Raw genomic sequence first — 11,302 nt, forward strand, 5'->3', positions numbered from 1 at the left:
AGGTGGTGTTACAGCTAACTTTTTTTGTTTTCCTATTCCTCTACAGCACAAAGAAACTGCCCAGTGAGGGCCACTGACTCCACCTATTTTGGTACCTGTGCCATAAAAGCACGACCACCCGGAAGGAGCCGTCACGTCTTAACCAAGCAACCAGAGTGAAGGAGCTCCTCAATTACATAAACGAAGTGCACATATACTATGTCAAACATTGTTGTTTTGTTTGCTACTCTTTTGTTTCGTTTTCACACCATTTAGCATTTTTTGTTTTGTTTTGTTCTTTAAGTAAATGATGGCTGGTTTGGCGCCCCAAAATTTACTTTCTGTTGAGCCTGTCATTTATTAACCAGGTTTCTCAGAGACCAATATCTTAGTTCCTTTAATCAAAATAAGGATATACATGGCATTTTAGACACCAGAGTTCTGTAAATAAATGGGTTAATAAGATGCATGTAAACACACTTAATTAAGGGGTATTTAAGATGGCAACACAAAGCTCCTGGCATCCAAGATTTTGGATTTTAAGTCAAAAGTCACAACCATAAAATATATCACGAAACAGTGGTGACATCCATGAAAATGATATGCAAATTCACATCTTGATGACACGAAGAAGATAATTTTAAAAATTAATTTGGAAAGAGTCAACAACAATGGTATGACGTTAACCTTCATCCAGCCCTGCAAGCAGGTCCTCGAACTTACTCAGAAAACTTGGGGGTTGGTGGCAGGATTGGTACTGCAGCCATTATAAAAAACCTCACATTGTTCCAATCCATTCGAGCTAGTGTGGTACTTAGGTGTCACCCATTGCATGGTTGCGCTTGAGTCCTAATTTGGGATTCTGAGGTGGTTTGTTGTGTGGTGGGTTCAGCAATGTGCTGTATCAGTGTATGCTCTCAACCTCTCTCTCTCTTTCTCTCAACAACAAAATTAAATTTCAAAACCCATGTGGCAAGTACAGCTCAAAATAATAGATTCACAAAACATAAATCATAAACCATGGATGAAGACCAGTTTCAAGGAAACCTTGCTCTTCATGAAGTCTACCACCATCTCTTCAGTATTAGTCATAATAAATGGTTAACCTTGACTCAGTGAAATAAATCATCCAAGAGGCCTCTGTATTCCTCCCCTGTATTCCTCCCTCTGTTTGACACTCACACAGAATTGCAGAGTTATCTAATATCATTTAACGTTTTATGTGTATGAGGGGAACAGGAAGACAGCACTTTCCTGAGGGGAGCCCCTTGTGTTGTGAGAAATCATTCTGACAGTTTCACAAATTATGCTCTGCCTGTCAAGCACAAAGCAATGCAACACATGAATAGGATATCCTTCACATCTGACTTGCCTTACTTCTGAACAGGAAGAGCTATATGAGATTAAAGGAGCCAGAACAGTCAAAAGTCATTATCTTTACATAGTTGCCTGGTTATTTAGGCAAGAGATGTCCTTTAATAGCAGATAGGCAAACTGTAGGAGATTCAGGGCTGTTATTCACATGGTGTCTTAGGTAGCTCAGTACAAACCTTATCAGTGTTCTCATGATGTAAAATTATTATAATTAACATTGCTATCATTGAAATTCCTACAATATATACAAAATACACTGATAAACTATGAAAGGCACATGGCTACATATGACATCATCACATAGAAGTACATTTTTTAACTACAGTATATCTTGAATTTTTTTGTGTATTCATGGAGCAAGCTCTCAGACCCCTTGTGGAAAATAAATTCATATTTGCATTTTGCCAGTGAAATCCCTCTGGGAAAAAATAAGCTATATAAATCAATATACATATGCAATGCTTCCTGCAGTCTTCGCCAGTTAGTCTTCTTGGATGCTGTGAAATAATGAAATTGCATTGGCAGCTTTTAATATCCATAGGTTTAGTTTTTACTACGGCACAAATACTGCCACCATGTTCAATTCTAGATATTTTTGAAATGAATAGCCTGTATAAAAAAGGAGACATTATCTTAGGAGGCATATTTGAAATAAGTGTAAAAATAATCTCACCGGATTTGTCTTTCAGAGTAAAACCCGAGCAATGGAAGTGTGATGGGTAAGCTGAAGTAAATTTATATATTGAATATTTTACAGGGAAAATGTTTAGCATTTCTACATAGAATATCAGAGGAGGTTTTATGCTGTTTATACTGTTTCAACACAGATTGTAAATGTTATTAGGAAGGAAGAAGTATGTGTTAAATATATTTTGTGAATTTTGTTAAAATTATTAACTACCAAGGTACAATAAAAAATTAATTTTAGCATGTAATGTATACAGTATGATTCCAAACATGTTCAAAAATCAAATAGTTACTGTAGATCCAGTTCGTTCTAAAAACTGCATATTGTGTCTTTCCATTTTATAAAGATTTATTTTATCAAACCATTGACATTGACTTTCTTTCAGATTTGATGTTGCCATATTTCAGAGAGCACAAGCAATGGTTTTTGCTATTGAGGAAATAAACAGAAATGAAACTCTGCTGCCTAATATTACTTTAGGATACCGACTGTATGACAACTGTCAAAAGATACCAACAGCCCTCAGAGCTGCCACTGCTCTTTTTGCTGGAATGGATGATACAAAGGAAGAATTTAACTGCTATGGATCTCCTCCTGTTCTTGCAATTGTTGGAGACCCTGCATCAACACATTCTATTGCAATATCACGGATAGTCAGTTTGTTTCGGATTCCTATGGTACAATTCCCTTAATGTTTTCTTATTTGTTAATGGTGGTGAAGCAAAACATTAATGAATATAATATATTTATGCATACATGAGGAGGTTCTTGTTTGATACCCTTTGTTTTTACAGTACGTTAAATGATTTTAAGTAGGTTTCTTGTCTGTTAGGAGATGCAAAATTTATCTCCACCATACCTTGTTGTGCAGTACACTGAAATTAATTACTGCATTACTGAATTACTGTTGTATTTTATAATCTATTTTAATATTAAATATATTTCATATACATGCTGTTTAATGTCAATATATTTATGCTTTAAAATGTTTGCATTTTAGGTCAGTTATTATGCAACATGTTCCTGCTTAAGCAACAAACAAGAGTTTCCATCATTCTTTAGAACTGTTCCAAGTGATACCTTTCAGATCAAAGCTATGATTCGAATTCTTAAACATTACAAGTGGACCTGGGTAGGTGCTTTAGCAGGCGACGATGATTATGGGCAGAATGCAGTGAAATTGTTTATTGAAGAAGTCAAAACATTTGGATGCATTTCTTTCACAGAAACCATTCCCAAAGTAATAACACAGTCAAGGCTGCTTCAAATAGTAGACAGAATAAAACGTTCAACTGCAAAAGTGATTGTTGTTTTATCATCTAGAGTTGATTTTACTCCTGTGGCAATGGAAGTGGTTAGACAAAACATCACTGGGAGGCAATGGATTGCAAGTGAGGCATGGGCTACCTCTGTGGCCCTGGCCACTAAAGAAAACTTTGCTTGTTTAGGAGGGACTATTGGAGTTGCAATACGTAGAGGAGAAATTCCAGGATTCCAAAACTTTCTTCTTCAGGTGCATCCTGATGTTAATCCAAACACGAGGCTGCTAGTTCAATTCTGGGAGACAATGTTTGGATGCAGTTTTCAAGGAGGCATACATGGGCAAAATGTATCTGTTGACCACTCAATATGTACAGGACATGAGAACATCAGCAGCACTAAAACTGGATACAGTGATGTATCACAATTAAGAGGTTCCTATAACATTTACAAGGCAGTGTATGCATTGGCACATGCACTTCATAATTTAATGTCTTGTGAAAGTGGAAAAGGACCCTTTGAAAACCATACATGTGCAAATATTACAAGTATACAGCCCTGGCAGGTAAGAAAATAAAAGATTACCTCAATGTTAAAACCTGAATAATGCATTTTGTGCTATAACTTAATTCTTAACAGGTATGGCTTTCATGTTTAGAGATGTTACACAAAAATAATTTAAAAATCATTTTAAATGTAATAATTTTGTGTTTAAGCTTTTCCATTATTTAATGAAAGTGAACTTCAGTAATCATTTGGGAGAAAGAATAATGTTTAATGAAAATGGAGATCCTCCAGCAATCTATGACATAATGAGCTGGCAAATGGATGAACATGGTGAAGTCAGAGTGAAAACTGTTGGTCTTTTTGATGAATCAGCTGGTGCAGGGAATGACCTCATGCTGAAAGAGGATGAAATATTTTGGAACTTTGATTTTGGGATGGTAGGCATAACCATATTCAACAAGTGAAACAGGTTCTACTATCATATTTTCAAATTTATATGAAATGTAGATAGCAAAGATTACAAAGTCTGAAGCATAAAAGTTATAATTTTGCATTTTTCTTGTTTCATCCATGATTTTGAAATATAGGGTTACCTATAACTTTGAGAATAGGTATTGATTTTGCAAATACATTTATATTTCATCAGGTACCAGAGTCTATGTGCAGCAAAAGCTGTCGACCTGGCTCAAGAAAAGCTACAAGAAAAGGAGAACCTGTTTGCTGCTTCGACTGTGTACCTTGTGCTGACGGAGAGATTAGCAGTGGCATTAGTAAGATGCTTTATTATATTAGAATGCAATAGAATGTAAAATAAACTATTTAACAAACTGTATAGTAAGGTATATGTTTTCTGAATATAATTAGCCACAATGAGTATGGTTGATTAACCCTGTCATTATTACATTTAAAGAACTGTAACCAGAGATACTTGTTACATTAAGATGAAAGCAATATTATTATTCTGTAAAAAAGCATTAACAGTTATTAAGTAAGAAATTTAAAAAATTAGATTACTCAAGGAGTATTCCTTTTGTGTATATAAACTGCTCAAAAAAATTAAAGGAACACTTTGAAAACACATCAGATCTCAATGGGAAAAAGAAATCCTCCTGGATATCTATACTGATATAGACTGGGTAATGTGTTAGGAACGAAAGGATGCCACATCGTTTGATGGAAATGAAAATGATCAACCTACAGAGCCCTGAATTCAAAGACGTCCCAAAAATCAGAGTGAAAAAATGATGTGGCAGGCTAGTCCATTTTGCTAAAATTTAATTGCAGCAACTCAAAACTGTACGGGCAGCATAATGTTCTCCATGGCTTCTCCAGACCCTTTCACTTCTGTCACGTGCTCAGGGTGAACCTGCTCTCATCTGTAAAAAGCACAGGGCACCAGTGGTGCATCTGCCAATTCTGGTATTCTATGGCGAATGCCAATCGAGCTGCATGCTGCTGCGCAGTGAGCTCAGGGCCCATTAGAGGACATGGGGCCCTTGGGTCACCCTCATGAAGTCTTTCTGATTGTTTGGTCAGAGACATTCACACCAGTGGCCTGCTGGAGGTCATTTTGTAGGGCTCTGGCAGTGCTCATCCTGTTCCTCCTTGCCCAAAGGAGCAGATACTGGTCCTGCTGATGGGTTATGGACCTTCTATGGCCCTCTCCAGCTCTCCTAGAGTAACTGCTTGTCTCCTAGAATCTCCTCCATGCCCTTGAGACTGTGCAGGGAGACACAGCAAACCTTCTGGCAATGACACGTATTGATGTGCCATCCTGGAGAAGTTGGACTACCTGTGCAACCTCTGTAGGGTCCAGGTATCGCCTCATGCTACCAGTAGTGACACTGACTGTAGCCAAATGCAAAACTAGTGAAGAAACAGTCAGAAAAGATGAGGAGGGAAAAATGTCAGTGGCCTCCACCTGTTAAACCATTCCTGTTTTGGGGGTCATCTCATTGTTGCCCCTCTAGTGCATCTGTTGTTAATTTCATTAACACCACAGCAGCTGAAACTGATTAACAACCCCCTCTGCTACTCAACTGACCAGATTAATATCCCATACGTTTCATTGACTTTATGCTATACTCTGATTAAAAAGTGTTCCTTTAATTCTTTTGAGCAGTATATTTACATTTTCTTCAGCACGTGATTTATGTTTGGCCTTTCTGTTATTTGCATTCTTTTTATTCGATGCCTAGATTTTCTTTTTTCACTTTGAATTTTTGTGTTTTGTTTCCTCTTTTGTACTTCTTGTTTTTCCTGCATAGGATTGCTGTCTCTCTCCTTCTGCTTAATATTTTCCCTAAAATGCCTATCACTCCTCACTAACCAGACATACTTATGACATTCATCTCAGGTTCTAACATCTTTCTGTCACTCTCTCCTAGTCTTGTGTGTCATGTTGGTTGCTATACTTATCAGAATCACATCTATTGCAATGCAAAATAGTTTTAAATAACTTTAAGTTGCTAAATAATTTATAAAGCTATTTTCTAATATTGCATTTAATTTGTGTGAACCAGCTGATTTGTAACTGATTTGTAACAAAAGTGATCATTTATTTTCCATCCATCCATCCATTTTCCAACCCGTTGAATCCGAACACAGGGTCTTCCACCTTGACTATATAGTTGCTTCAGATATCCGCTGTAAATAATTTAAGCTGGTGCTCTACATGTCTTCATTCACGATCTCTAACATCAGCTGTCCTATAGCATGTAGGCTTATACCTGAAAACTAGCTACAAACAGACTTTGAGACACAGTTTCAATGAAATCCCTAACGGTAACCAAGAAAAACAAAATTCAGCTGCTGACTAGACAGTGGCAAAATTAACCCAATAAAATATGCAAACTGAAACAAGTTAGTACACGTAGAAATATGTATCTTTAAAAATGTTCAATAGATGGTTTTCTATCAAAACATGCTATCAGCTATTTGTTAACATGTCCATAGAATCATGCTGCCTGAATTTATTAGCAGAATGTTCGACATTTTGTCTGGAGTTTTTGATAATTTTTCAGGAATATTTGTGTGTATGTTAGAGTCTTTTAAAAGTTTGTCTGGAATTTGTGACCTGACATCCTGCTGTTCCATGCAGGCTGATCTTGTCTGGTGTCTCACTCTGGTTTCGCAATTGTGACCTGTTTTTTCTTGCAATTTACGATTACTTGCTGTTATTCATGTGATCTAATCCAGCTTGGTGTTAAACGTATTTGCTTTTGTTTGTCTTACCCAAACAGTAAGGTAATCATAAATAATTTGCTACACACATGCATCTTTATGCTTTTTAGTGTATTGTATCTGCATTTGTCGAGGGTTTATAATATAGTTACAATTACAGCTGCTGGAAAATTTTGAACATTAAATATGGGGCACATACAAAAAATTCCATAATCCAAGTGTCTTCGTTTCAAATTAAGCCAACACTTATATAAATTTTGATGTTAACAATAACTAGGCCCCTATAAGCATTCTTAGTTAATGTGTAATTCTTGCACACAGTTGGTTTGCTCTTAATTTTGCAGGAGATTTCCTTTAGGTATTAAAGTTGCCAAAACTGTGTGCGGTGGTATTTTTTGATAGGGTACAAAAGATCAACAGATATAACTATCAATTTGTGCTATGGCAGTACAATTCAGTAAAGCAGGACTGGAAGCAAAACTGAGATCAATTAGAACAACAGTTAGAAAACGAGACTTAGCAGGAAGTTGTAATGTGGTTCTGCATTTACTAAAAGAATGCTAAATGGTATATTACAGAAATTTTCAGTAGAGTGTGGCATTGATGATGGGGAGGGATGTATCGTAACTTGTGTCCCAGAAGATGGGTTTAGCTGCAGAACTCCACAGCTCCACAATTCAGTAGCTCCAATGGACAACCAATTGGATTGAAGGTTTTTTGTCACATGACTTCAGTCAGATAACCCTACCCCAACCCAAATTTTAACAATAGTAGAACCAGGTGTTATCACTGATATACAATGGAGTGGAGCTCTGGAGATCTGCAGCTAGAATCTATTGGCCCCCAGAGTTTCTTTAACAGAGCTCTCTCAGCACAGCATCTGCATTATAGCAAATGGTCTGAAGGGAGTGTTATATCAAAGTAATGTAAGTAAAGTAATGTATGTAACCACACTGTAATACCCAAACAATTCCGAATTCTGATTTGCGTTTTTTGTATCTCACACCCTCATACACCTTTATCATAAGAGCATCCCTAATCTAAGATGGAGCGTTTGATCAGAAGAAAATATGAAGCTGGTTTTAAATTAAAAGTCATTGAAGTGGCAAAAGAAATTGGTAACTGTGCTGCTGCAAAAAAATTCGATGTGTCTGAGAAACTGGTGTGAGATTGAAGGAAGCAAGAAGATGTAAAAAAAAAAAAATTAAGTGACACATTTTTGAATGGGAGTATAAGTCGGGGTCTGATTTTATGATTGATTTTTTGGGTCAAGACCCGACTTATACAAGAGTATATACGGTAATTCTTATATTTTAAAAATGCTGCTGCATTAAATATTGCACAGTGTGGAGGACTTTTGTGGAGAATGTTCATCTTCTGTAAATGTATAACATGCCAACCAATCATGCCTGTTTTGACTAGAGTCACTGACAACAACAATAGTGCCATAATGTTTAGGAAAGCTTGAGTTTTAAATGCCATTTGAATAAACAAGAATAAAAGGTTATTACAAGGAAATGTGTGGCTACATGTAGTGGTTTAACATGATGATGCACTGCTAAGTGTTAGTGAGCATCACATTCAAATTTCAGAACAAAGCCTGTCTCTCTAGCTCATAAATCATGTCACCATATTAATTGTTACAACCCTTACTTTTTTCAATCATATTTGTTGCACATCCCATTTTCTTTTATATACCTGTTAACAGTGACATAAATTTCATTAATTAAAATGTAAATAAAATTACTCATAACATCATGAACAACTTTAATTGAAGATAACATTTTTTGTCACATGCACATAGAACATGCAGTGAAATGACAAGCTGGTTCTCTATCAGACTATACAAGAAAGATAAGCAATACAGAGTAAAAGAAAAGCAAGTGTAGGACTAAAACAGCAGCCCGATATGAGGGATTGTGCTATAATGTGGGAGATGTGCTGAAAGAGGTCTCTAAAGAAGGGGGTCTCTGGGGTCCACGCCATATCCGGGCTGCAGGGAGCAGGACAACACCCAGAGGCACAGTCTGGGCAATTTGCATTAGAAGGATTAATTTCAATTAGTATTTTATTTTATTAACAGAATTTGTAGCAGATTTTACAATTTGTGGTATGTTTAATTTTTTTTTAACTGCTAGTTTTTTTTGTACCAAGTAGTAGGCTTCAGTTTACATGGTACTGCTTAGTGTTTGAATGAATCGATGTTTTTAATTTTATGTTTGCAAGTCATTATTACTAGTCAAAAAACACCATGTGTTTGCAGATACCAGGAATGCAATAGCTGCTACAGGACAGTTGACAATTGCTAAGCAATCTACATATTAATCAAAAGTGACTGCTAAGTAAAATCAGAACTCATTTTTCTCACTGAGAAAATAGACATTACATTCACAAACACTCTTAATTCAATTTAGGATCTTGGGGAGAACAAGGATCTTAATTTGTATAAAAATTATGGATTAGGGGTGAAGATTATATTCATCATTTATAAGACATTGCTATTCAAAGCTTTGGACCCTTTACTAATTGGAAAAGTGCTCAAACACTGCATGGATGTCATGTAGCAGTAATATATAAAACATCTCAGGACTAAACCGAATAATTATCAAAATGTTTTTATAGAAAAAAAAATAGTAACACTTTAGCTTAGGTAGTGCAAAAATTCATTTATTACTCACATACTCTTACGTAACAAAACCTTAGCAAAGGCATCTTTTGGTCTTTGTACCACTTACAAAACACCAGTACATAGGCTATTCATCTTTGTGCAGTGTAGCATACTGACTGGATGGGAAAATGACTTGTTAATGTGAAGGATTGACAGGTCTTATACTAAACAAGTAATATCAAGAGAAATGTGTCTTGGTTAAGCCACCACAGACCAATTCAAAGTGAAGTTTTGTTAGTTAAGTCACATTGCACAACTTTACTGATGCTTTATGTTATAAGGAGACACAAAGAAGTGTTTGTTAAGGTCTGTTACATAAGAGTAAATGAGAAGGAAGTGCATTTTTTGCAGTACCTAAACTAAAGTGTAACAAAAAACTATAATATCTAATGTTGACTTTGCATAAATTCTATTTTGTATATTGATAGTTAATTAATAGTACGTAAATGTCATGCTTATTGGTAAAACAGAGTTTCAGCTAGGCCTGTTTTATTTAAGCTTGTTAAAACCCCTACCACTTCCATTGTCTTTTTATTTATTTTCTGCTGTAAATGTATTGCCTTCTTTATAATTCTAAACCCTTAGACATAGGATATGACTGGACCAGACAACTTTGGATTTGTGGGGAAAGAAATTAAATGAGTGAATGGGTAAACACTGAGCGTATATATAACAAACATTAGAGTTGTCTGAATGTACCAAGTTTTAATTAACTGCATTTTTCCTGGTTCACAGATTCCATTGAATGTGTCAAGTGTCCAGCAGATTTCTGGTCAAATCCAAGCAGAACACAGTGCTTGCCAAAAGAGATCGAGTTCCTCTCTTATGGAGATCCAATGGGAATTACCTTAACAACAGTTTCATTATTTGGAGTTTGCTTATCAATCTGCGTTTTAGTGGTTTTCATCTTATACAGGAACACTCCTGTAGTAAAAGCCAACAATTCTGAACTAAGTTTCCTTTTGCTGGTATCCTTAACATTTTGCTTTCTTTGCGCCTTATGTTTTATTGGACAGCCCACCGATTTAACTTGCATACTGAGGCACATAGTGTTTGGAATCAGCTTTGTTTTGTGTGTTTCTTGTATTCTTGTAAAAACAATTGTGGTCATAGTGGCTTTTAAAGCCACCTTGCCGGGAAACAACATGATGAAATGGTTTGGTGTTTCTCAGCAGAGAGGCACCATTTTTCTGTTCACAATAATTCAGTCTATAATATGTATCATATGGCTGTCCACTGCACCTCCAAGTCCAGTGAAAAATACAAAATATCAAAATGAAAAAATTATATTTGAATGTGATAATGGCTCTATAGTAGGGTTTAGCTCTGTATTGGGGTACATTGGGCTATTAGCATGTACCTGTTTTGCAATAGCTTTCCTTTCAAGAAATTTGCCAGACACTTTTAATGAAGCCAAGTTCATAACATTTAGCATGCTACTCTTTTGTGCAGTTTGGATAAGTTTTATCCCTGCTTACATCAGTTCTCCAGGAAAGTATACAGTAGCTGTTGAGGTATTTGCAATCTTGGCCTCAAGCTTTGGTCTACTTCTAGCAATTTTTAGTCCAAAATGTTTTATTATTTTACTGAAGCCAGAGTTAAATAATAAAAAGTCAATAATGGGAAAAGTAAACCCTAAATAA

At 35.9% G+C, this 11,302-nt stretch overlaps 1 protein-coding gene across 1 annotated transcript; it reads left to right on the plus strand.

Annotated features, from left to right (window-relative positions):
• The first annotated feature begins 1,953 nt into the window (after positions 1 to 1,953).
• Positions 1,954 to 11,302, plus strand: LOC120518139 (extracellular calcium-sensing receptor-like). Its single transcript, XM_039740756.1, has 6 exons — positions 1,954 to 2,072; positions 2,427 to 2,718; positions 3,042 to 3,866; positions 4,018 to 4,245; positions 4,455 to 4,578; positions 10,395 to 11,302. Exons 1-6 carry the CDS (start codon positions 1,954 to 1,956, stop codon positions 11,300 to 11,302), a joined length of 2,496 nt encoding a protein of 831 aa, XP_039596690.1.

Source organism: Polypterus senegalus, chromosome 1, assembly GCF_016835505.1.
Source record: "Polypterus senegalus isolate Bchr_013 chromosome 1, ASM1683550v1, whole genome shotgun sequence".
NCBI classification, from domain to species: Eukaryota; Metazoa; Chordata; class Cladistia; order Polypteriformes; family Polypteridae; genus Polypterus; species Polypterus senegalus.

Coding starts and splice junctions, on each gene's coding strand:
- LOC120518139 (XM_039740756.1), top strand. CDS start 1,954: ATGAATAGCCTGTATAAAAAAGGAGACATTATCTTAGGAGGCATATTT. Junction 3,867..4,017: donor CAAGTATACAGCCCTGGCAG/GTAAGAAAATAA, acceptor TTTGTGTTTAAG/CTTTTCCATTATTTAATGAA. Junction 4,579..10,394: donor AGAGATTAGCAGTGGCATTA/GTAAGATGCTTT, acceptor CCTGGTTCACAG/ATTCCATTGAATGTGTCAAG.